Source organism: Peromyscus californicus, unplaced genomic scaffold (genome assembly GCF_007827085.1).
Source record: "Peromyscus californicus insignis strain IS unplaced genomic scaffold, ASM782708v3 Scaffold_9__1_contigs__length_137607984, whole genome shotgun sequence".
NCBI classification, from domain to species: Eukaryota; Metazoa; Chordata; class Mammalia; order Rodentia; family Cricetidae; genus Peromyscus; species Peromyscus californicus.
In genome coordinates, this window is record NW_026294617.1 from 81284022 (window position 1) to 81310731 (window position 26710).

The 26710-nt window shown below is 42.8% G+C and overlaps 1 protein-coding gene across 2 annotated transcripts in view; it reads left to right on the forward strand.

Annotated features, from left to right (window-relative positions):
• The first annotated feature begins 9174 nt into the window (after positions 1-9174).
• Positions 9175-26710, forward strand: part of Trim33 (tripartite motif containing 33) — a 90440-nt gene continuing 72904 nt past the window's right edge. The window contains exon 1 of one of the 2 annotated variants that reach the window (XM_052729913.1): positions 9175-9740. In XM_052729913.1, the coding sequence (XP_052585873.1) occupies positions 9203-9740 (538 nt within the window). In that variant the 5' untranslated portion in view covers positions 9175-9202. The remainder of the gene's footprint in view (positions 9741-26710) is intronic. The other variant, XM_052729914.1, reaches the window with a different exon arrangement.

Below are 26710 nucleotides of genomic sequence, written 5' to 3' on the forward strand. Positions count from 1 at the left end.
CTAACAAATGGTTTAATTCATTGATTCCAAATAATGCATTACTGGGGGAGAGAGGGAAAAGTCTTTGCATGGTTGGAGGAAGTAGATTACTAGCTCACTCTGGTCACCCTTGGGCTATATTCTGCCCTAATCCCTCCCTCCCTCCCTTCCTCCCTCCCACACTCCCTCCTACTCTCCCTCCCTCCCTTCTCTTTCTGCTTCTCCTACCAGGTTATGAACCCCTCTAACATGCCTTTCCCACAGTGATGAAAACCTCGGGAAATGTGAGCCAAAATAAATCCTTTCTCCCTAAAGTTGTTCATGTCAGACATTTTGATCCTAGTGACAAGAAGTCTGATCTTTTTTATGTATGGTCCACCTTTTTTATGTGTGGTGTTGGGTATGGTAACCCATGCCTCTAGCACGCTAGGTAACTGCCTTACCAGGGAGTTATATTCCCAAGTTCCCACCAAACTGCTATTGATAAGTAGTTGTGCGCAATTTTCTGTTTTGTTTTGTTTTTTCAGACAGGGTTTCTCTATGTAACAGCCCTGGCTGTCCTGGAATTCTCTTTATAGACCAGGCTGACCTTGAACTCACAAAGATCCACCTGCCTCTGCCTTGCAAGTGCTGGGATTAAGAGCATGGGCCACTACTGCCAGGCTATGTACAAATTGTTTTTGTAATAAAAAAAAAATCTACTAATGATTAGCATGTGCAAAATCCCTAGTTCTATGCACAGCATTGCAAATATAAAAAATAAAAAATAAAAATAAATAAATAAATAATCATCACTCTTTGAGTGGTCCTATTCAACACTTTGCTTAACTGGGACTTACTGCTGTAGATGAATTTTTAAGTGGTCTTATTAAATAAAAAAACACAGAGCCAAATATAGGCGTGAAAGCCTTAGAGATCAGGGAAATAAAAATAGTCACCAGCTAGCCTTTCCTCACCACATCAGGTTCCAAAGTGAGCTACATCCTGTCTACCCGCACCTTTATTGCCTTGCTGTTCTGCCCTCTCATTGGCTCTTAGCCCAGCTACCTCACTTCCTTGTCACTGTCTGTCTGTACAAACCTCCAAGTCTCTATGGTTGGTACTGGGATTAAAGGCGTGTGTCAACACGCTTGGCTCTGTTCCCTAGTGTGTCCTTGAACACACAGAGACCCTGCCTGCCAAGTGATAGGATTAAGGGCGTGTGCTACGACTGCCTGACTTTTGTGTTTACTTAAAATGGCTTACTATTTCCTCTGATCTCCAGGCAAACTTCATTCATTGACGCACAAATAAAATATCACCACATTTTAGCACAAATAAAATATCACCACACACTGCATTTCCCATTACCAAATTTCAAGTGTTTGTGTATTAAACCATTGTTCCCTTCTGGAAGCACACAAAAATAGACTGCAGCCTGTAGTTTGTTTTTTTTGTTTGTTTGTTTGTTTTTTTTGTTTTTTCGAGACAGGGTTTCTCTGTGTAGCTTTGCGCCTTTCCTGGGACTCACTTGGTAGCCCAGGCCGGCCTCGAACTCACAGAGATCCGCCTGGCTCTGCCTCCCGAGTGCTGGGATTAAAGGCGTGCGCCACCACCGCCCGGCTGTAGTTTGTTTTTAAGACAGGGTCTAATGTAGCCTAGGCCAGCCTCAGACTTGCTATGTAGTTGAGGATGGTCTTGAACTCCTGATCCTCATGCCTCTACCACCCAATTGCCAGGATCCAAGTGTCCCCACCACACCAAGCTAGGCCTTTGTTCTTAACCATTTTACTCCACTGTTTTTCACAAATGTCTTGGATAGAAGAAATACATTCACATAATGAAGTCTGTTAACTAAAATTAGGATGTATCTTACTGATTGAGCTTACTGACGATTGAGAACAATATCTAACAAAGAAAGTTGATCAAAACAGGATGCTCTCTAGGGACTCTACTTGAGACGAGACACAAAACTTGAGTAGGTGGTGGTGGGAATGGCCAGTCCAGCTAAATGAGAAAATGTACAGTATCCTTAAGGCAAGGGATGTGTGTGTGTGTGTGTGTGTGTGTGTGTGTGTGTGTGTGTGTGTGTGTATGTGGTGGTGGGTGGACACAGAGAAGCTGTTGAAGACCAGTGGATCTACAGAGAGGGAGCCTGGGGAGAACTCGGCATGGTGTGGCCAGAGACAGTCTGGACCAGATGATACAAGGACTGGGAAGAATTAAAGGGTTTTCTTTTTCATGTTAAGAGGAATGGGAAGGCATGGGAATGGTGGTTGGGGAAGCAGAGATCAATTTCTGTAGTTAGCTGTTTTACTCTTTTACTTTTTACTCTTTGGGGAGCCACCAAAGCCACCTAGCTCCTAAATAAATACACACAGAGATTTTTTTCTTACTTATAGATGCCCAACCTTAGCTTGGCTAATTTCTAGCCAGCTTTTCTTAACTTGTTTTTTTGTTTTTGTTTTTAAGATTTATTTGTTTATTTTGTATACAGCATGTATGACAACAGGTCAGAAGAGGGCACTAGATCTCATTACAGATGGTTGTGAGCCACCATGTGGTTGCTGGGAATTGAACTCAGGACATCTGGAAGAGGAGTCTGTGTTCATAACCTCTGAGCCATCTCTCCAGGCCTTTTTTTTTTTTTTTTTTTTTAATGCCGAATGCTGTTTATTGAAGGAGGGAAGAGGTCTTAAATACAGGCTTACAGCACAATGGGAGAACCCCGGAGGGCAGAAGTTCACTACTGATGTTTTACAATCTTGCATCTGCAGCTTTTCTTAACTTAGATTACCCCATCTAGCTTTTGCTTCTGGGCTTTTATCTTTCTCTAGTCTATATACCTTTCTTTACTTCTTCCTCGTGGCTGGTTTTGTAGCTGGGTGGCTGACTCCTCGAGCCCTCCTCTCCTTCTCCTTTTCTCACTCCTCGATCCTTCTTCCCAGATTTTCCCTCCTATTTATTCTCTCTGCCTGGCAGCCCTGCCTATCCCTTTCCTGTCTAGCTATTGGCTGTTCAGCTCTTTATTAGACCAATCAAGTGTTTTAGACAGGCACAGTAACACAGCTTCACAGAATTAAACAAATGCAACATAAAATAATGCAACACATCTTGGCATCATTAAACAAATGTTCCACAGCATAAACAAATGTAACACATCTTCAACTAATAATTCCCCAACAACTTTGTTCCTAAAGAATTATTGCATCTTGGACAACGATTTCAGAGGAGACAACATGAAGGTGAAGACAGTATCTTGAGGGCAGAAAGTTTATTTAAGATGGTGACTGTGGAAATGGAGACAAATGGAGAGATTTTGGACAAATATTCGGGAAGTCAAACTTGAAAGAATGGATAATACATTTTGTTTTGTTCTATTTTGAGATTGGGTTTTGTTGTTCAAATTTCTAAAAGGTCTTATGATAAAAACCCAGAGCCAGAATATTGTGGTAAATGCTGAAAGATCAGAGAGACAAAGGAACAAGCCACAGCCACCACCTCTTTCCTCACCAACTCCTCAGCCTGAAAAACCTCACCCAATAGGCCTCTAGCTGAATGAGCTTCCTCAGCCAAAAAGTCTTCAGCTGAAAAAGCCTCTAGCTGAAAGGGACACTTCTACCTGAAAAACCCTTAGTTCCTGTCTCCTCACGCCTTATATACCTTTTCTACCCAGCCATCACTTCCTCCGATTAAAGGCGTGTATGCTTCTCAGTACTGGGATTAAAGATGTGTGCCATCACTGCCTGGCTCTGTTTTCTCTCCTAGACTGAGTCAATCTCATGTAGTCCAGGGTGGCTTTGAACTCACAGAGATCCAGACAGATTTCTGCCTCCTGAGTGCTAGGATTAAAGGTGTGTGCCACCACTGTCTGGCCTCTGTGTTTAATCTAGTGGCTTGTTCTGTTCTCTGTTTTTCAGGTACATTTTATTAGGGTACACAATATATCACCACATCGTTTCTTCTACATTAGCCTCCCAAGTACTTGAATTACAAGTGTTAGCCTGCCATTCCTGGCAGGAGATTGGATAGGAGGAGTCAGAATTTGTATGTTGCAAGCATGTTTTCCTCTGGAAAAACGTAAGTGCTCTTAACTGATGAGCCATTTCTCCACCTCCTTTAAATATTTATTCGTGTGTGTGTGTGTGTGTGTGTGTGTGTGTGTGTGTGTGTGTGTATGTGTGTGTGTGTGTGTGAGAGAGAGAGAGAGAGAGAGCATGTGCCACGTGTGCCTATGGAGGCCAGGAGTGGGCATCAGATACCCTGGACCTGGAGTTACAGTCAATTTTGAGCCACCCAGTGTGGGTCTGAGAATTGAATTCTGGTCCTCAGGAAGGACAGCAACCTTAATGGCAAAGCCATTTCTCCAGCCTCCAGTATTTATTTTCTATGTATCTTTCTACGGCAACTCAGTGAATAATAATACTATTCACTGAGATTGAGAATGTGGGAGATGAGGAGCAGCTGCACGGAGATTGAGTCTTCAACCTGCTGAGTTTGTGGAGCCTTTTATCAGTAAGAAGAAAGGTAATATGCAAAAGGGCCTAGTCTTCAAAGCATAGATCTGGGCTGAAGATATAGTCCTGAGAGTTGTCATTGTATCAGTGGAAAAGGAACCTGTGGCATGAATGAATTTATCTAGGGGGAAATGATTGAGAAGAGAAACTACAGTAGGATTTGAGAAACTCCAACATTTAATGACTGTGTACATGAAGTTCGTTTATGAAGGGGGGGGGGTGGCACATGCCTTTAATCCCAGCACTCCAGAGGCAGAAGTAGGCAGATCTCTGTGAGTTCAAGGCCAGCCTGGTCTACAGAGTTTCACGACAGCCAAGGCTGTTACACAGAGAAACCTGTCTTGAAAAACAAAAACAAGCAAACAAACAAAGTTTGCTTAGTAGGACTGATTGTTCAAATTGTACGCATTCTAATGAAAAGCTTGTCTTTAGGCTTCCTGGGAAATAACTTCTGAGTCCTTGGAATACTCTGGTATGAGTTCCTGTCTGCTTGAAGAAGTGGTCACAGTGTACATTTGACCTCTGGGAGAACAGAGTCTGAGTAGTTGAGATATCACAAGGGCATTGCATGTCTATGGGACTGATTCCCAATAAAGATTCTGACAGCATGTCTTGGGTGAGCCTCCCTGATTGGCAGCACAATATACATGTTGACACATATCATTGTTGGGGGAACCAAGGTAACTCTAACATGAGAGGATACCTGGAAACGTTGAGACTTTGTTCTCCATGTCTTTTGCCTTGGATGATTTTTACCTATACCTCTCAACTTTAATAAATTATAGCAGACTTTTGAAATTGTATAGGTTCATTCAGCAAATCACTGAGCCTACGCATGGTACCGGGGCCTCTAACAGTCTGTAGCACAGAAACAGCAGTTCAGGTGGCAAGAGGAAAATCAGGAGAGGGTGGTATCTTGAGAGCCAAGAAGTGACTCCTGAAGAGGGAGACAGCAACAGTATTAAATCGCTTTGAGATGACAGTTAGGAGTCAAACATGTACACTTAATGCAAATATATGGAAATAAACCACAGTGTTGGAGAAAGCAGTTTCGGTAGAGTGATGTGAGTGGAAATCTGGCCAGAGTGCATTTAGACATGAGTGGAATATGAGGAAATAGAGATCTTTAGAGTGAGAAATGTGAAAAAAAAAAACTGAAAAAAAAAACTACTTGGTTATTCATTAATTTTTTTTTAAAAATAAGGGCTCCTCTTTCTCCACATCCTCTCTAACATTTGTGTTTAGATTTTTTTTTTCTTTTAAAGATTTACTTATTTACTATGTATACATGCCAGAAGAGGGCACCAGATCTCATTACAGATGGCCGTGAGCCACCATGTGGTTGCTGGGAACTGAACTCATGGCCGCCAGTGCTCTTAACCTCTGAGTTATCTTTCTAGCCCCATGTTTAGATTTCGTGATGATAGCCATTTTGACTGGGGTGAAGTGGCATCTCAAAGTAGTTTTTATTTTCATTTCCCTGATGACTATGGAAGTTGAACATTTTAAAAATTAGTTATTGGCCGGGTGGTGGTGGCCCACGCCTTTAATCCCAGCACTCAGGTGCCATAGGCAAGTGAATCTCTGTGAGTTCCAGGCCAGCCTAGTCTACAAAGCAAGTTCCAGGACATCTAGGGTTGTTGCACAGAGAAACCTTGATTCGAAGCAACAACAACAACAAAAGTTATTGGCCATTTTCTTTTTTTTTCTTTTTGGTTTTTCGAGACAGGGTTTCTCTGTGTAGCTTTGCACCATTCCTGGATCTCGATCTGTAGACCAGGTTGGCCTCGAATTCACAGAGATCCACCTGCCTCTGCCTCCCAAGTGCTGGGATTAAAGGCGTGGGCTACCTCCGCCCGACTTTTTTTTAAAGTATCTATTAGGGGGTGGTTTGGGGAGTGAAGGCTGGGAGGGGTGGGAGGAGAAAAGAGGGGGTATCTGTGGTTTGTACGTAAAACGAATAAAAAATTTCTTACCAGAGGGAAAAAAAAAGAAGTGTAAAAAAGTAAAATAAAAATGTGAAGAATAAAAAAATGTATCTATTCATTAGCCCCTTTGATGACTGGTCATTTTCAGTTGCTTGATTTTTTTTTTCTTTCAGTTTTTGGTAGATTCTGGATATTAGCCCCTGTCTGAGACATAACAGGTAAAGATTTTCCTGTCATTCTGTGGACTGTCTTTGTGCTCTGTTGATATTTTCCTTTGCTCCATCTGCTGAAACTTGGAGCTAGTCCTGTGCTGCTGTTCTGTTCAGGAAGTCCTTGCCTAGCCTAATGGTTAATAGCCTAAGAGATTAGAATTTTATTATTGAAAACCTTTACAACGGCCACACTATTTAAATCAGCAATTTCATTTTTGAGAATATCCAGAAGAAATAATTGGAGACATGTAAATTATGACCACAGTGCTTATCACAGTATTTTGTTTTGGTTTCTTTTCTTTTTTTGGTGTTTTGAGACAGGGTTTTTCTGTGTAGCCCTGGCTGTCTTGGAAATGGATCTGTTGGCTAGGCTGGGCTTGATCTCAGGCCTCTGTACCTGAGTGCTGGGATTAAAGGTTTGTGCCACCACTGCCCAGCCGCACAGTATTGTTTTTTAATAGAAATTTAGAAACCACCTTATTGTTTAAAAATAATAGCCAATGCATTATAATATATTCATATAATGAAATCTACTTATTGTCCAAATTAGGACACATTTTTCTAATTGCAAGAATTAGAGAATACTTTGTAAACTGGACGTTTCTGCTTCAGTACTGGTGTATTTATTATTGTGCACCTCAATGATCTTGGAAATACAGAAGAGCTGATAGATAATAATTGGGTGCAGAACTCGTTTCTGTTCTCACTCTCTTGATATTAGTGGTTGTCCAACTTACTCAGTGACAGAACTCTGGAAGTATTCTTTGCAAGCCCCAGCGCCATACTTCCTCCAACAAGGAGGTCACACCTCCTAATCCTTTCAAGCAGGTCTGCTCCCTGGGGACCAAACATTCAAATAAATGAGCCTATGGGGGGCCATTCTTATTCAAACCACCACAACAGTCTTATCTCATGTTTTTCTCCTTTCCTTGTTCAAGCCGTTCTAAGCACTCTGACTCCAGGTTGTTCCTCTCCGGAAACCAGGAATCTCAATTTGCCTCAGGCCCTTTGTATCTGTCACCTGTTCCTCTATCTGAATACTCTGGGGCAAGCCAGGCTTCTTCACCTATCAACAGAGCCCTTACTCAATCAGCACTAATCCTTTACACTCTCCTGATGTTTACTCCATAGCGTTTATCATTCCCTGACACACTACCCGCGTTCATCCATTAAATTTGTCAACTTCTTGAAGGCAGAGAGCCTCTTTTGTTCTAGCCCTGCAGAAACCCCAGTGTTGTATCTAACACATACCGGGGCACCAGAGGTTTTGAAGGGATTAACGAAAAAACGTTTTTCTGTAAATTTAAGGACTCAGACAAATGTATTTCCTGCAATACTGTCTATGGTTCAGGATGAATTTTTGAACCTAACATTAAAGCAGCTGTTGCACTTACATACATTCCCCCTCCCCCATTTCCTTTTGGAGACAAGGTCTCCCTGAGAAGCCTAAGCTGGCCTTGAACTCGGCCTGTCTGCAGGTGACTACAGATGGCCACTATCATGTTACATATAGCTGTACTGGGAAAGTGGAGGTCTGATGCCAGCCTGTAGAGAGGCCTGATCTCAAACCCAAACGAACCAAACCCTTTCAGAAAGCTTCTATGACAGACGGCGAGGGCAGTCAGCTTGCTCACCCGGAGACGCTGAGTGAGACTCTCAGGATATATAATATTGGTTAGAAACGTGGTCTCCAAAACTGGCACATCAGCCACAAGGACTTTTCAACATTCATCTGCTCTCCAACTTCCTGATTCTGCTCTGGGGTGTGGCCTTGGCATCTCTGTTTAGAAAAAGATCATTTGATTGGCTTCCAGGTATGTAGCAACGTTGGAGAATCACCTTAAGAAGCTAAAAATAGCCATTAGGAGACTTCTTTCTCACCGGAGGAAGCCTATTTCTGGAGACCTTTGGAGGGGGGTGTGTGTGTGGGTGGGGGAGTGGGGGTTCTGCTCAGCTGCTCTCTGGAGTCACAGCCCTCTAGAGAACGCGGTCCATCAACACCTAGCACAGACCCAGGTGGCCCGCACCTCCTAGCTGGAAGGCCGCCGCGTCCGAGCGCGCGACAGGTGAAGCTCCCGCGGAGGCGCGCCCGTCGCTGGGGACGGCGTCGCCGCGGAGACGCTCGCGGGCCAGCCTCCTACCCTGGCACGCTTTCCCTCCCTTCTCCCCGCGCCACCGCCCCTTCGGCGCTAGCAGCCAGTTCCAGACCACAGGCACCCAGCCGCACCGACTTCAGGCTTTAAAATCTCCTTCCGAGCCGCAGAGCCCCGGCTCTGTCGCAACGCACCGCCCCGAGGCGCGGACAGGCTTCGCGGACGGTTCCGCGCGTGCGCGCGCGCGCGCCCGCCCCACTTCCCGCCTCCCCCCGGCGGACGTCGGTGCGTGCGTGCGCGCGCCCGCCCCTCCCGCCGCGCGACGCGAGGGCGGGGGCGCCGCGTGCGCGCGCGCTCTCGTGTGTTCGCTTGCTCGCTACCTCGCTCGCTCTCGGCGGCCGCTCTCGCTGTGGCTGCGGCTGAGGCTGGGGGCGGCGGCGGCGGCGCGAGCGGCGGGCGGCGCGGGGCGGTCCGGCGGGTTCAAAGAGGAAAACATGGCGGAAAACAAAGGCGGCGGTGAGGCAGAGAGCGGCGGCGGGGGCAGCGGCAGCGCGCCGGTAACCGCCGGGGCCGCCGGGCCCGCGGCGCAGGAGGCGGAGCCGCCTCTCGCCGCGGTGCTGGTGGAGGAGGAGGAGGAGGAAAGCGGCAGGGCTGGCGCGGAGGGCGGTGCGGCTGGGCCCGACGACGGGGGGGTGACCGCGGCCTCCTCAGGCTCGGCCCCGGCCGCCTCGGTCCCCGCGGCCTCCGTGGGCTCCACGGTTCCTGGGGGCGCGGCATCGACGCCGGCCCCGGCTGCAGCGTCGGCTCCGGCCCCGGCCCCGGCCCCGGGTCCCTCGTCGGGGCCGCCTCTCGGGCCACCAGCCTCGCTCCTGGACACCTGCGCCGTGTGTCAGCAGAGCTTGCAGAGCCGGCGTGAGGCGGAGCCCAAGCTGCTCCCCTGCCTGCACTCCTTCTGCCTGCGCTGTCTGCCGGAGCCCGAGCGCCAGCTCAGCGTGCCCATCCCCGGGGGCAGCAACGGCGACGTCCAGCAAGGTGAGCAGCAGGCCGCACCCTGGTGCGGGTCCGGTGACGCGGGCGGGGGTCCTGGGGCTGCTCGGAGGTTGCAGTGCTGAGAGGTTTCAGAGGCGAAAGGCACGGCCCCGGGGACGGTTACCAGAGAAGCTGCACCGCCGGAGATACGGGGAGGCAGAAGGGAGGGGTGCCGGCAGCGAGGGGCTGGGGGAGGGGATGCTGCGAGGGAGGTTTGAGGAGCTTCTGCAGAGGGTGGACTAACAGAGACAGAAAAGGGGTCTGCAAAACCCGCCGTGAGGAGTGTTTTTGGATGCAAGGACTCTGGTCCGGGCGAATTCGACGAGTGAGTGGCCAGAGAGGGGTGGGGATGGATTGCTTTGGAGAGGGGAATTGGCCTGTTCTCGGCTAGGAGAAAGAACTACCGATTAAATGATAATAAAAGGCATTGGAGACCTTAGGCTGAAAGAAGGCCCCACGATGACATTGCGATGAGGAGCTCGGTAAGTGATAATAGTTGTGAGGGGCCTGCATGGTCAGGGCAAATCCTTGGATTTGAGAATGAAAGGAACTTGGAACGGAAGAGAGTGTTAGGGAGAGTTGGGCTTACATTATTTCGTTTGTTATGCATTAATAGGCCCAAGAATTCAGGGCACTGTACTAGGACTGAATAAAATACTCAGGATTTCATTCAGTCTGTGTAACCTGCAGCAGTAGAGGTGGCTACCATGGTCGGGCATAATGGAGGGAAGGTCTGGGAAGCTTCCTGGTAAAGGAAGTCCTGGAGCATGTTTCTTGATGAGTGAGTACCTCGATTGGTTGCGCAGGGCACTTTCTACAACCCTTTAACTGAAGGATATGTAAGGTGATTGGTGGAAGTTAGATTTACTAATGGGCTCGATAGTTAAGGGATCTACCCTTCCAGTTTCTGAAACTGTTAGGTTTAGATGTGTTATGGATTTGAGATGCAGTATTGGAATTTTCCATTTCCTAGAAAGATCTCTTGTGTATTCATTATGAAACTATGTTTCTATATCGAAATTATTAAATACATTAATGGTAGATACATCCTACAATTAAATGAGTTAGGTTTTATGACAGCCTTGCTAAAAGGCATATAATTTCAAAGCTTTTTGAATGACTTTGGAACTGCCAGGAAGGAATTGTGGATTATGCCAAAGAGTTGATTGGGATTTACCCTGTAGACTAGAGGACTTTCCTGAAGGCGTCTCTTATGCTAGGCTGTCCTCAAACTCTACATAGTGTCTCGAATGACCCTGAACTTCTGATCCTACTGCTTCTGCTTCCTAAATTCAGGGATTAGCCATGTACCACTACTCCTATGTAGTTCTGATTGTAGTTGGGATTTTCTTTGGGGCGCCAACCAGCTCCAGAATAAAGACATGGAGACTTATTAATTATGAATGTTTGGCCTTAGCTTAGGCTTGTCCTGCTAGCTCTTATAACTTAATTTAACCTGTTTGTATTCATCTACGTTTTGCCTCAGAGCTTTTTACTTTTCTTTCATTCTGTATGTCCTACTTGCTTGCTTCCTCTGTGTCTGTCTGGCCTCTGCCCCTACCCCCAGTCCTCCTCCTTACTTTCCCTGCTGGGAAGTCCTGCCTATACCTCCTTCCTCACTATTGGCCATTCAGCTTTTTATTAGACCAATCAGGTGCCTTAAGCAGGCAAGGTAAAACAGCAATACATCTTTACATAGTTAAACAAATGAAACACATCTTTACATAGTTAAATATTCCGCAACAGCGGGTGATGGAATCCGGGATTTCATTCATGTTAGACAAGCACTTGACCAACTGAGCTAGCCCAGCTTCTGAAGAGTTTTTCTCTCAGGAGGAAAAAACATTCAGATTTGTGATCCAGAAAGATGACGTAGGGCACTTGGAGAGGGACAAGAAGAGGCAAAGCTTTAGGCAGGGGGACCAGTTAGAATCTTGACCATGATCTAGATGAGAAATTCTTTGGAATGGGCAGTAAAAACTGATACCAGATGTTATAAAAGGGCACATTTGGTATTAGGGTAGGTATTGGCTTTATGAGAAATGCTGAATTTGGGTTTTTTCCCTAGGGTCATTTCCTAAGAAATTGAAGAGATGAATTCTTCTCTTCTCTTCTCTTCTCTTCTCTTCTCTTCTCTTCTCTTCTCTTCTCTTCTCTTCTCTTCTCTTTCCCTCCCCTCCCCTCCCTTCCCCTCCCTTCCCCTCCCCTCTTCTCTTTTTTGAGACAGGGTTCCTGTGTGTAGCCCTGGAACTTACTTTGTAAACCGGGATGGCCTTGAACTTGGGACCCTTCTGCCTACTGAACACTGGGATTAAAGGTGTTCACCACCATTGGCCAGCCAAAAATAAAGTTCTTAGCTGAGTGGTGGTGTATACCTATAATTCCATCACTTAGGCTGAGGCATGGAGGATTGCTGTTTCGTCCAAGGCCATCCTGGTTTACATAGTTAGTTCACAATGAAATGCTGTCTACAAATACAACAACAAATAAATTAAAATCTGGGGGCTGGAGAGATGGCTCAGTGATTAAGAGGTCCCAGCGCCCACATGGCAGTTCACAACTGTCTGTAACTCAAGATCTGACATCCTCACACAGTCATACATGCAGCAAAACACCAATGCAAATAAAAATAAATAAAAATTTAAATTAAAATCTGAGTTTTGGTTGATGGAGATACTAAATGATAATAGGTATAAAGAGGATAACTGCTTATGGCCCCTAAGAGCATAATAAGACACATGAGATTCAGTGTTCTTGTGAAAGCCTGTGTTAGGGGAGACATTTAGAGGGAACCAAAGATGCAAATGTATCTGATTAACTGAGGGACTGAAGTTACAAAGTTGGTTCTCTGAAATTTGTGCAGGAGAGAGAATAATCTGTAAATTCCTTCAATTCTCTTCCCTTTTGTTTTTGAACTAAAATAAGTGGAAAGGAATAAACACAGTCACTTCTAAGTAGTGCTGCTTTCTAAGTAATTTTGTTTTCTGAGGAGAATCTAAAACAAATTGAGTATTGAATCAGCCATTTTTAGGCAGACAATCTAGGAAATATTTTGTCAGTAACTTATATGTGCCCTTTACATTTCATAGCACAGTTAGAAATCTAATTTTTTTACTTGCTCATCTCTATTTTCTGTTAGACTATTGCAGAATGTGTGTTCAATAAAGGACTTTTGAGCAAATAAGAATTATCTAAAAGCCAGGGGCTGGTGGCACATGCCTTTAATCCCAGCACTTGGGAGGCAGAGGCAGGCAGATCTCTGAGTTCGATGTCAGCCTGGTCAACGGAGTGAGTTCCAGGACAGCTAGGGCTATGCAGAGAAATCTTGTTCAAAAAAACAAAAAATCAACTTCCTAATGCTTCAACCCTTTAATACAGTTCCTCTTGTTGTGACCCATAAAATTATTTTTGTTGCTATTTCATAACTGTAATTTTTTTTTTTTTTGGTTTTTCGAGACAGGGTTTCTCTGTAGCTTTGCGCCTTTCCTGGAACTCGCTTTGGAGACCAGGCTGGCCTCGAACTCACAGAGATCCGCCTGGCTCTGCCTCCCGAGTGCTGGGATTAAAGGCGTGCGCCACCACCCGCCCGGCCATAACTGTAATTTTAATACTGTTATGAATCCATAATGTAAATATTTCTGGAGATAGAGGTTTGGCAAAGGGGTCATGAGCCACAGGTTGAGAAACTGATCTAGAGGGACTGGAGAGATGACTAGTTAAGAGCACTGATTACTCTTACAGATGACCAAAGTTGGTTACCAGCATCAAGGGAACCCACCAGGGGGCTTTCAACTGCCTGTAACACTGCCTGTAGCTCTAGCATGGACACAGACACGCACACACAAATCTTTTAAGATATGAGTCATCTGCAGAGCTTATTAAATATTGATTTTTGGGATTTTTTTCAGAAATTTGATTTGAGATTGACTCCATGTAACTATACCTTTTTTTTTCTTTTTTAAATAAATCCAGCTCTAGAGGGATTCTTTTTTTTTTAATTTATTTAACTTTATTTTTATGTATATTGGTGTGAAGGTCTCCTGGAACTGGAGTTACAGACAGTTGTAAGCTGCCATGTGGGTGCTGAGAATTGAACTCAGGCCCTCTGGAAGAGCAGCCAATGCTCTTAACTGCTAAATCATCTCTCCAGCCTTGTAACTACACCTTTTTAAAATAGAATTATTTGTGGGGTGTTTTGCCTGCCTGTATATCTTTGCATGTGTGTGCCTGTTGCCTTTGGCCAGAGGAGGACATCAGTTCCCCTAAAACTGACTGTGAGTCATCATGTGGGTGCTGGAAATTGAACCCAGCTCCTCTTGAAGAGCAGCCAGTGCTCTTAATAGCTAAGCCATCTCGACATTCCTTTTATTTACTTATTATTATTATTATTACTACTACTATTTTTTAATTTAACTGTACCTTTTTTTATTTTCAAGTGGGGGAGGTTGGATTCAGGGCCTTTATCATTTAAGGCGAGCCTTCTACTACTGATTTTACCTCCACCTCTTGTATCTGCACTTTTATTATTGTTTTTGAAACAGGATCTCATGTAGTCCAGGCTGGTCTCAGACTTGCTTGTATCTGAGTATGGTCTTTAACTCTGATCTCCCAAGGACTAGGATTATAAGCATGTGCCACCAGATTGGGCTCTGTACACACACTTTTAAAATGCTCCTCATGTGATTCTGGTGCAGGTAATATCTACCAGACTTTGAAGAACTTGGACTTTAAAATTTTAATTTTTATCTTGTGAGTGTTGTATCTGGATGTATATGTGCACACCATGTGCATGCAGTGCCCATGGAAGTCAGAAGAAGGCATTGGATCCCCTGGAAGTGGAGTTATAGGAAGTTATGAGCTGCTAAGTGGATGCTGGGAATTTAACCTGGGTCCTCTACAAGTGCAGTAAGTGTTACCTTGCCTGCTCCTGGATTTAAGTATTTTGAGAAACAAGTTTAATTTAGTGTTAGAGCATTGGAAAATCAAACTAGTTCATAATGGTTCAATCTCAGTAGTGAGCTTTTAAAAGTGCTTTTGTGGTTTAAAAAATGTTTGGTGCCTTGTCAGGTTGTGTCAGAAAAGCTTTTAGTAGTGTGTACATTTAAATCTATAATCTAACAGTAGAAATACAAATTTTATTGATGCATCAGAACAAAGTTTCAGATACCAGTGCCGCTCCCCCCCCCCCCCCCCCCCCCCCCCCCCCCCCCCCCCCCCCCCCCCCGGCAGGGTTTCTCTGTGTAGACCTAGCTGTCCTGAAATTTGATGTGTAGACCATGCTGGCCTTGAACTCACCTCTGCCTCCTAAGTGGTAGGATTAAAGGCATGTAACACCAGATAAACTCTTAAAGAGGAAACCTACTTGGGTACATTTGTGATAGCGCAATGATGAGGCCTCTGATTCCCTGGAGATGGAGTTATAGGCAGTTGTGAGCCACTTGATGTGGGTGTTGGGAATTGTACTGGGTTCTTCTGGAAGAAGAGTATGTATTCAGAATAGCTGAGCCGTCTCTTCAACCCCACTTTAATTTTTTTCTTAATTTTAATTTTTGGAGATAATGTCTTGTATAGCAGAGCTTTGAACTCAGTATATAGTTGAGCATGACTTTGAACTTCTGATCTTCCTGCCTCTGTCTCCTGAGTACTGAGATTACAGGTGTGTGCATAAACTCCTGGTTTATGAGGTGCTGAGGATTGAATTTAGGGCTTCATGCTTGTTAGGCAAAAATTTTACCAACTTTGAATTTTAGCCCTGTTTTTCCAGATAGGGTCTTGCTGCTTTGCCCAGACTGTCCTTGAACTCCTGGGCTCAAGTAATTGTTCCTCCTGGTTCAGTTTCTTGAGAAATTGGGATCTTAGGCCAGGGTACCATCTTGCCTGACTAAACAGTAGCTCTTTTTTTGTTTGTTTTTTTGTTTTTTCAAGACAGGGTTTCTCTATGTGTAGTTCTGGCTGTCCTGGAACTTGCTCTAGACCAGGCTAGCCTCAAACTCACAAAGCTCCGTCTGCCTCTGCCTCCTGAGTGCTGGGATTAAAGGTGTGTACCACCGCTGCCCAGCTAAACATTAGTTCTTTTTTTTTTTTTTTTTTTTTTTGGTTTTTTCGAGACAGGGTTTCTCTGTGTAGCTTTGCGCCTTTCCTGGGACTCACTTGGTAGCCCAGGCTGGCCTCGAACTCACAGAGATCCGCCTGGCTCTGCCTCCCGAGTGCTGGGATTAAAGGCGTGCGCCACCAACGCCCGGCAAAACATTAGTTCTTAAGGGGTGGTCCACAGAATATGAGTGCTGTTATCTTTGAGACCCTTTCATGGTTTGCAGGGTTAAAGCATTTTTTTAAGTAACTACACTGCTACATTATTTGCTTTAGTTAGTGTGCTGACACAGTGGTGGGTAAAATTGCTGGTCCCATAGCATAAGATGGTAGCTTCATGCCTTCCTACTGAGCTGTACCTCCTAGCCAGCTTAAGTCATTGTGTCCATACTGCTACTTTGTTAAGAGTTGAGTCGAGTTAGCTGCATTTTTTTTTTAAATGGAAAATAATTTAATTGAAAGTGACTGACAGATGATGTTTTCAGGCATGGGTGTTTGGCAGCCATTATATCAAGAATGAATGAATTGCGCCTGTCACTTCTAGGAAAACAAGTTGCAGTGTATGTTTGCCAAGGATAAAAATTGGGCTTTTAAATGAAAATTGGAATTTTGGAAAAAGGGTATCTGTTGCTATGAGCCTGACAGTTTTTTAGTATTTAAATCCTTTTCTGATGAGATTGGTAGAGCGTGTGTGTGAGCATGTATTTATATTGGATAATAAAATGTCAGCATTTGGAAGAACTATACAACTCATTGAATGAATATTATCCAACTGATCAATGTGTAATGCTGTAATATGCTTAGGAAAGAGATTCAAAGCACAACAGGCTAGAAGGACATAGATTTAAATATGAGAGAAGTAAAAGGTTCCACATTACGACAGACACTTAAGAAATGTACTTTTGAAGCTTTTCTGTTATGTGAGAGAACTGTCAGTTTTTCTACAATTATTTGAAAAGACTACTAAATGTAATCTTTCCTTAAGTATATAGTTACATGAGGTTAGGTTTTTATGTGCTTCAAAGAAAAAAGTCTAAAGACAGATTAATTGAGCTTGGCTTGGTGGTGCATTTCTGTAGCCCCTGCTACTTGAGAACTTGATAGAAGATCACCTAAGTCTACAAGTTCAGAGCCAACCTGGTTTCAGTGTAGTGGAACTTTGACTAAACAATCCTGATTAATGTGAAAGTTTATATCAGACCAACTTCTACTAGCAGACATTAAAGGGGTTGGAAGTAATGTAGGACAATGCCACTCTTAACTATGTGCATATGTATACATGTATGTATGATTTTGGTGGTAGAGATTGAACCCATGGCCTGGAGCATTCTAGACACATGAGTTATAGTTCTAGCTTCATTTTATATATATTTATGTAAATATATACATACACATGAAAACTATTTCTGATAGAATTATATTTTGTTATGTGTGTGGTGTGCGTGTTTGTGTGTGTGTTTGTGTGTATGGGTACATGTATGTGTAGGTTTATGTTCACATGTGGGTGCCTGCCCATGGAATCCTGAAGTTTATTTTGGGTGTCTTCTTCCTTGAGTACTCCACTTTACTGAGACAGCGTCTCTTGCTGAACTGGGAGCTTGCCACTTCCAACCAATCTGGCTAGTGGTTCCCCTGTTTCTGACACTCAAGTATTGAGATTACTGGCAGCAGTCAGGCGTACCCTGCTTCTCCTCCCATCCCCTGCTCCCCTCCCCCTTCATTTTTCAAGACAAAGTTTCTTTGTGTAGCCCTGGCTGTCCTGGAGTTTACACTGTACACCAGATTGGCCTCGAACTCACTGAGATCCTCCTGCTTTTGCCTTCTGAGTGCGGGGATTAAAGGTGTGCACCACCTGACTGAACCTTTCTATGTAGACCAGGCTCCCTTGAACTCAGATCTGCCTGTCTGCCTTTGCCCTTTGCCTTCTGCCCTCCAGCCCTCTGCCCTTGCCTCCCAAGTGCTTGGATTAAAAATGTAAGCTCCCACCGGGCGGTGGTGGCGCACACCTTTAATCCCAGCACTTGGGAGGCAGAGGCAGGTGGATCTCTGTGAGTTCGAGGCCAGCCTGGACTACCAAGTGAGTTCCAGGAAAGGCGCAAAGCTACACAGAGAAACCCTGTCTTGAAAAAAAAAAAAAGAAAAAAAAAATGTAAGCTCCCATGCTCAGCACTGCCCTGCCCTGGTGTTTTAAAGTGTAGGTTCTGGGCATCTGAACTCTAGTCCTCGTACTTGCATAGCAAGTACTTTGTATCCATTGAGCCATCTCCCTATTCCCTAATGAATTGATAACTATTTAAATTTTTTTTAAATATTCTGTGTATAAATAGCTATAATGTAGGCAGAAGTGCTTTGAGTCTTTTAAGAACTAGAATATAAAGATTCTAAGGTCAAAATAAGACTTGATTCTTTAAAGGACAATAAGAAAATGATAATTTACAATTATTGGGACAGTGAGAATAGGAGGTGTCAGATTTATTCACTTATAGTCTTGAGATGAGGTCTGTCCATCAGTATGCCCCTAGCAGAATGTAAAAATAAAGTAAGTGCTTCTTACCTGGAGTTAGCCTTTTCATAAATAGTTCACCATAGACCTACTGATCTTGTTTTCTTTATGGTTATGACTTTTCCATCACTGTTTTTTTTCCTAGTGCTAAATTCAGAGATTAGGCTGGGATGATGGATAAATTAACCTCTGTCTCTTCTGTGAGTCACAAACTGCCCCTCTGTCCCTAGTCATTAGACCCAAGGGACAGTGGGAAAGACTGCAAGAATGAATGAACACAGATGCATCTTTTATAGAGAAATGCTTAGTCTATGGCTTAGTGATGAAAGAGCGGGCACTACATGGTACTGATGAACAACCCCCCAACCCCATATGTTGGGGATCCATCCCATGGCCTTTACATGTTATGTTAGACAAATGCTATACTGCTGAGCTACACCACAGCTCCAGTAATACTTTTTGAATGTGTATATGTGATTTATGTTCGTTCTATGAATTGTCTGTATGTTTTCTATTTTTCTTCAGACTGCTTATCTTTGCTTTTGCAAGAATTCTCAGTGGATTACGTGTATTTTTTGTTGAATATGTAAACTGAAGATTATTTTGAGCCTATGTATTTTGGTATGATAATCAGCCTCTAACTAAGGTAGACCTCTTGTTCTTTGTCTTTTATCTTTTTGTGGTTAGTGTCCACAGTTTCTCAAGGCTGATCTCTATGACCAAGAGAACACGACAATTAACAATGACTTCCTAAACAGCGCCACCAGCTGGGCACTAGGTGTTCAATACCAGAACCTAAGGGGGATATTTCTCATTCAAATCACCACACCAACCACACGGGGAACAAGTCACCTACATAAAGCAGAGTGGCCCTTTAGTGAAGAAGGGAAATGAGGCTTGAATAGAGTACTCAGGATGTGTGTGTGTGAGATGGGGGGTAAGGGAAGAAGAAGAGGGGGCAGGCAGAATTGTGATCAGGAAGGGTTGCAGTGAATGAAAAGGAAACAAAAGAAAGGAAGAATAGAGCCAACTGTGGTGGTGTATGCCTGTCATCATCAGTGCTTGGTTGCTTAGTGGCAAGAAGATCAGGTGTTCAACATCATCCCCAAGTACAAGTTCAAGGACAGCGTGAGCTATCAAAGACCGTGTCTCAAAAAAAGCAAACCCCCCAAAATGCCCCAAGAATTTGGCAGTTAGGGCTCAGTGCTAACCTCTAGTGAGGTTGTAGTCAAAATCACTAGGTTACAGTTATCTGAAACTGATAAGGCTAGAAGAAGATGCACTACCTCCAAAGTTGCTCACTCATATGGTAGAAAACTTTTTTCTATATGGGTCCCTTTCAAATGACTATAAATGAGTGTTCTCACAGCATAACTTTTCCCCAAGAACCAAAGATCCAAAGTATAAGGAAAATAGCTGTGTGCCTTAAATGACCTGGCCTGAGTCACAGCAAAATTTCTTAAATAAAAAAATGAAAATGCCCTTAAGGTCTACCTCAGAGGCTGGCTACCATACCAAAATACATAGGTTCAGAATAATAAACAAGGTAAATTTCTGAGTGTTTTATTTCTAAGCCAAGCAAGGAAAGTCCTCTACATGTGGGAATTATATTAAATCTTCCTCAGTTGAGCAAAATGTTCCAAATTATTCTACAAATGTTTCCGTTTTTTTTTTTTTTTTTTTTTTTTTTGTTTGTTTGTTTGTTTTGACATGGTTTCTGTGTAGCCCTGGCTGTCCTGGAACTCTATAAACCAGGCTGATCTGGAATTCCAAGATCCACCTGCCTCTGCCTCTTGAGTGCTGAGATTAAAGGCATGTACTACTACTGCCGGGCCTCTATTCTTCTTATTATTTAAGTATTACAAATAATTTTACTAGGCTGTTTTATTTTAAAAAATTTTTCAATAAAAAATTATAGAAATTTTCTTTTGTTATATAAGTTCCTTTCATATCCTTGATATTGTCTTAAAGCCTAAAACATTTGCTCTACCCTCTGATACCATGTCCCCATATTTGGATTTGGTGGGAAGTATTAAGTAACAGTTACGAGTCAGGTTTCAAGAAGTGTGCTTGCAGTGTAGTATGTTATGCAGGATTTGAAAGAGATCGTTCAGATTTTTACTTGAAACGTTACAAATGACTGCTGGTATAAAATTTTTGGAACACTTTGGCCTGTTACCTATTTGTGATTTATTAATAGAATGCTAATATCAAAACTATACAACATTTTTTAGAAACAAGTCTCACATAATAAGTACTAGTGTACAGGGTGAATGTTATTGAAGAAAACATTTACCCGTTTTTATATGGAATACAGTAGATAAGAGGTAGGGTGCTTAGAATTTCACTGTGCTTGTACTTGTAAGTCTGAGGAATCACAAGTAACAAAAGCACTGCATTTCAGTGTTATCAGGATATTAAGTTTTCTGTTTTCCACTCAGTATTACCTTCATGTATTGTGGGGGTGGGGGATATGTAATAAACCTTGAGCCCATTGAAACTTGCTGAAGTGACTAATGGTCAAATCATTTAAAAAATGGTGCAAGATATTTTGTAACAGTAAATCAAATATTCATTGAAATGTTCAGAAGTAGAGATTAGTTATAGCTGAAATTTGCTGCTTCTGCCCATAATGTTGGCTTGGAGATGGTCCCTTTTTCTCATATGCGTATTATATATGATTGATTGTGGTCTGTATCCTTTCACTTGTAGCTCAAACTGGTCTTACATCTGTCCAACTTTTTCTCTTGTTACATCTATCCATCTTTTTCTCTTAATATTGTATGCACTCAAGATAGATTGTCTGAATTAATAATGGCAGGAAAAAATTAGCTGTGGACAGTGAATTATTTCAATATTTCCCTTGAATTCATCTAGACCACTTTGTAAAATAGCATGAAGTCCAAGCCAGATATGGTATTTCTTGTCTATAATTCTAGCACTTGGGATGTTGAATTTGAAGCCAGCTGGGGTTACATATAGCATGTTCCTCTGAAAACAAAACAAGGAAATGACCAGTCTCAATGTAAAACATTTTCATGTTACCTTATTGCTTATAAAGATCTAAAAGGTACAGTAATGTTATTTTTCTCGTGCTAAGAATCAAACACAGGACTTTCCATGTCAATGAACCGTCTCTTCCCGTACACTCATTCATTCCCCCTTGAAAAAAAATGCCAGGTCTCACTGTAAGTCCACTCACTTTAACCAACAAGGCCACTGAGGTAGATTGATAAAGGCATACTTAAATACGGCTCTTTCATGTTGGAGATACTAACCTATAAAATATAGGGAGTAATGAAGAAATCCAGCCTGAAATTGAGAAGCGGGTGTTGGAGCAAAGTTGCAGACACTTGTGAGTTGTCATGTGAGTGGGGATTGAATCCAGTTCCTCTGAAACAACAGCCAATGCTCTTACCCATTTAGCCATCTCCATCCCCTTAGTTTGATTTTCTAACTTTGAAGTTTAAGTACTTAAGTAAATGTTTCCCTTTAGAGGCTTTTCAGTAGCTGTATTGTAATATACTGATGTTATTTGTATGTGTGTGTTTATTCTTATGTGTGTCTGCAGTACCTAGAAGTCAGAGGTTGATGTCAGGTCTTCCTAAATTGATTTCTGGACTTGATTTTTTGAGAATGGGTTTCTTATTGAACCTGATTAAGCTAGACTGGCTGTCCAGCAAACCCTAAAGATTTTTCTGTCTGCCTCTCCAGTGTGCATCACAGTGTGCAGCCCATCTTTTTTTTTTTTTTTTTTAATCTGGGTGCTGGAAATTGAACTTAGATTCTCCAGCTTGGTCATAAGCACTTTACCCAGTGAGCCTTCTTCCCAGCGCTGTTATTATTAACAACAAGCATCAGGGGGGTGGAGAGATGGCTCAGCAGTTAAAACACTGACTGGTCTACCAGCGGCCCTGGTAAATAAATACTTAAAAAAACAAGCATCATTATAATCATCAGTATTTCACTGTGCAAGAAACAAATGCAAACATATTTTCAAATTAATATTTGAATCTTGTAGTCCTATTTGGAAAGTGATTGGAATGCCACACTAGTTAGTGGTGTTTAGGTCTCAAAATTCACATAAGCCCTTTTAATTATAGGTGTCTTCAGTATGACACTAAATCTTTGTGTTGGGTATGTAATAGTGTAGAATATTAAAATTTAAAAATGTTACGTGTGTGTGTGTGTGTGTGTGTGTGTGTGTGTGTGTGTGTGAGAGAGAGAGAGAGAGAGAGAGAGAGAGAGAGAGAGAGAGAGAGAGAGAGATCAGATGGCAGGGTGTGTGTGTGTTTAGAAAGTAGTAGAGGCTTTGTTGAGGCAAGAAGACTTACAGGTACTGAAGGCTGAAGAGTTTAGTTAAACTCTTAAGCTGTTAAAGCACTTGATACTCTTCTGAGGCCCCAGGTTTGAGTCCAGCACCTACATGGCAGCTTATAACTGTCTGTAATTCCAGTTCTAGGGGACCCAAAACCCTCTTCTGGTCTCGATGGTTAATGAGGCACACTCACAGACATATATCAGGCAAAACACCCATACACACAAAATAATAAAAAAGGGAAAAAGACACTCCACATCTTAAAAAAAAAAAGAAAGAAAGAAAGAAAAAGACACCCCACACCTTAAAAAAAGTTTCAGAACACTATGGATTCAGTTGCATTGGGTCAACAGTACATATTAAAAAGCATCTTAAAAGGTTGCATAGGGGGCCAGAGAGATGGCTCAGTGGTTAAGAGCACTGACTGTTCTTCCAGAGGTCCTGAGTTCAACTCCCAGCAACCACATGGTGGCTCTCAACCATTTGTAATGAGATCTGGTGCTTATAATAAATAGCTAAATCTTAAAAAAAAAAAAAAAAAAAAAAAGGTTGATGAATGTTGGTGAAAATGTGACCAGAGCTTTGCAGAAACCTATGTTGTATTCCTTACAGGATTAGTTCAGTATTTAATTTTTGTTTACAAGCAGCTCTATAGAGATAACTATTCTACATAATGAGAGTTGTCAATGCAAATAAAGTCAATGTAAGTGGAAACACTTCACTGAAGACTGTTTGATCTGATATTAATCTAGCCACTCTCAAAAAAAAAAATTTTTTTTTAAATGAGATGTAGCTCATTGGAAGGGGGTATGCCTCACTTGCCACAAGGCCCTAGATGTTCAGTCCCCAGCATTGTAAAAACAAACCTTAATTGTAGGCTGAAGATAAGACTCAGAGGTTGTGAGCCACCATGGTGGCACCAGGAACCGACCCCAGGTCCTCTGCAAGAACTTCACTGCAGAGCCATTGCTGTGGGATGTTCTGTATGGCAAATGTGTTGCTGATTAGTCAATAAATAAAACACTGATTGGCCATTGGCTAGGCAGGAAGTGTAGGCAGGACAAGGAGGAGAATAAAGCTGGGAAGTGGAAGGCTGAGTCAGAGAGACACTGCCAGCCGCCATGATGAGAAACAGCATGTGAAGATGCCGGTAAGCCACGAGCCATGTGGCAAGGTATAGATTAATGGAAATGGATTAATTTAAGCTGTAAGAACAGTTAGCAAGAAGCCTGCCACGGCCATACAGTTTGTAACCAATATATGTCTCTGTGTTTACTTGGTTGGGTCTGAGCGACTGTGGGACTGGCGGGTGAGAGAGATTTGTCCTGACTGTGGGCCAGGCAGGAAAACTCAAGCTGACGGTTTTTCACTGCATATAGATATATGTTGTTATCTGTATGCCAGTGCATCTGGCCCACAATTCTGTCTGTCCAGCCATTCTGGGGACTGAACCTTTGGACTCGTGTGTGCTAATTATGTGCTCTACCTCCAGCTTACTATATTAAAATTAATGTATTGATTCTTCTTTCTGTGTACTTATTTATTTATTTATTTATTTATTTATTTATTTATTTATTTATTTATTTATTATTTTGTCTTAACATAGCCACTCCGGTTTTCTCTTTAAATTTCATGAGTATGGGTGTTTCGTCTTTCTATATATCTGTGCATCCGTTTTGTGCCTGGTACCCACAGAGTACAGAAGAGTGTCAGATCTCTGGAACTGGAGTTTTGGAGGAGAGTTGGGAGCCACCATGTCGGTTCTGGGGATTAGACAGACCCAGGCCCTCTGGAAGAGGAGCCAGCTCTCTAGGCATGTGTACAGCCCGCGGCCCCCCCCCCCCCCCTTGTTCACATGATGAATTTTTTCCCCCACCCTTCCCCTTTGAATATATTTGCATATTTGAGTGTAAACTGTCTTTTCATTTACAACATACATTTGGATCTTATTTTTTTCAGTCTAATCCTTAAAAATCTTATATGTTTGTTTGTTTGTTCTGGGACTTGAATTTAGTTTATTTGAATTTAGTTTATTTAAGTTACCAGTGAGTTATGACCTGAGTACCACTGTCTGCCTTTGGTTGTTTAATCCATTCATACTTAATGCTGTTATTGGTTGACTATAGAGTTGGATTTACACCAGCATTTTGTTTTTTCTTATTTCTCATGTATCATATGTACCTCTTCTAACATTACTACCTGCATTTATCTGGTTTGGTTAATTTTTTTTGAGACAGAGTCTCATGTAACCCCCAGCTGGCCTCGAACTTACCATGTAGCAAAGGATGACCTTGAACTTTCCTGCCTCCCCAAGTACTGATTATTCTCACTTCTAGTACTGTCAGTTGTTATTTACTGATTTTTATTTAGTGATTAGAGGGAGTCATTTTAGCAAAGTCTGTATTCTGCTGTCCTGCCTCTGTGCTTGAACCATCGGTTTGAGAGATGTTCTGGCCCCAGGAGGAGAATGCCTTTTTGTGGCCTGTCTTGTCAACTTCAGTTTCATTTGTTCTGTGGAGTTGCCATCTTCGTCTTAACTGTTTGCTACCAGAATTTCTTGTTTTTAAGAGTGTTCTTAGGCTTCACGTTTTCTTTGTTTTGTTCCAAATAAGGTCATAGTTCTTTGTTCTTATGGCCTTCCTTTTCCCTGAGCAGATTGTGTGTGTGTGTACATGTGCACATTGGTTCTTACAGGCCCCACTGCATGTGTATGAAGGTCAGAGGACAAGGACAGGACAACCTTGGGTATCTGTCCTTGCCTTCCACCTTTTTGTGACAAGAGTCTCTTTGTTTTGTCACTGAATGAATATGCAAGCCTAGCTGGCCTACCCGTTTGCAGGGATTCTTCTGTCTCTGCCTCCCCCCTTGCTGTAGGAGCACTGCGATTATATTAATTACACACTTGGGTTTTACATGTGTTCTGGGGATTTGAATAAAGATTTTTCCCATTTGGGCAGCAAGTTCTTTACCCCCTGAGCCATCTCAGCCACCTGGGCAGATTTTTTGAGCCTCTGCTCCGGAGTGCTAGATGAGAACAGTGGCTTACTTCTTGGGATGATGTGAGCAGGATGTTGAGAAGACAGGAGCCATAGCTATTGATTTCATTGGCTTGACCTTCCTGGAATGAATTCTTGGTCCTCCAAGTGAGCTGTCTCATCTTTTGGTCTGCAGTGCTTGGGACAGAATCTTTGCACTGGGAGTTGGGGTTGGGAAAGAAGGAAGCTCCAGATCTTTGGCTACACTGTCTTGGCTTTGGATGTGAAATTCAAACATGGGTGGGATAAGAAATGCTTGTGGTTGTTGCTTCCTGGGGAGGATAATGTTGTCTTTGACCTGTGTTTGACCAAAAACAAAAAATGTCTTTTTGTCTGTTTGACCTTGACCCAAAACACAAAAATGTCTTTTTGAGTGTGTTCATCTAGAATGTTGCTTTCATTATTCTGATAGTAGGAGAGGTTGGAGAGTGGGTCATGGTTCAAGTGCCATAGACTTCAGTTTTTATTTTGTCTAGTCGGCCAGTTTTAATTTGTATTTGGAGGTGTTTAAGTTACTTAGCTCTATTTAAGATGATTATTGATGTGTCACAGCTTAAATATGCCATACATTGTATCTTTCCTTGATGCCTCCATGTTAGTTACCTAAACATTTTTAAGATTACATTTTTATTTATGATTTTATGACTTACTATGATTTTTATATAGTGTTTTGACTAGTTTCTTTGAGACAGGGTCTCACATTGTAGCCCTGGCTAGCCTGGAACTTAGAGAATCTGCCTGCTTCTGTCTCCTGAGTTAAAGATTTGTTTTTTAAATTGTTTGTGTGTGTCTTTGCATGGGTGTGTACACATAAGTGCACATAGAGGCCAGAGATGTCACATTCCCCTAGAGCTGTAGTTGCAGGTGGTTGTGAGTCACCCTATATGGATGCTGGGAATGGAGCCCTGCAAATGCAGTAGGCACTCTTAACAACTGAGTGTTTCCTCCAGCTCAACTAGTTTCTTAATGTTTGTTCTAGATAAAATATCATCTGTTGTTTTTGTTGGTGTTTTGCCATGTAGAGCAA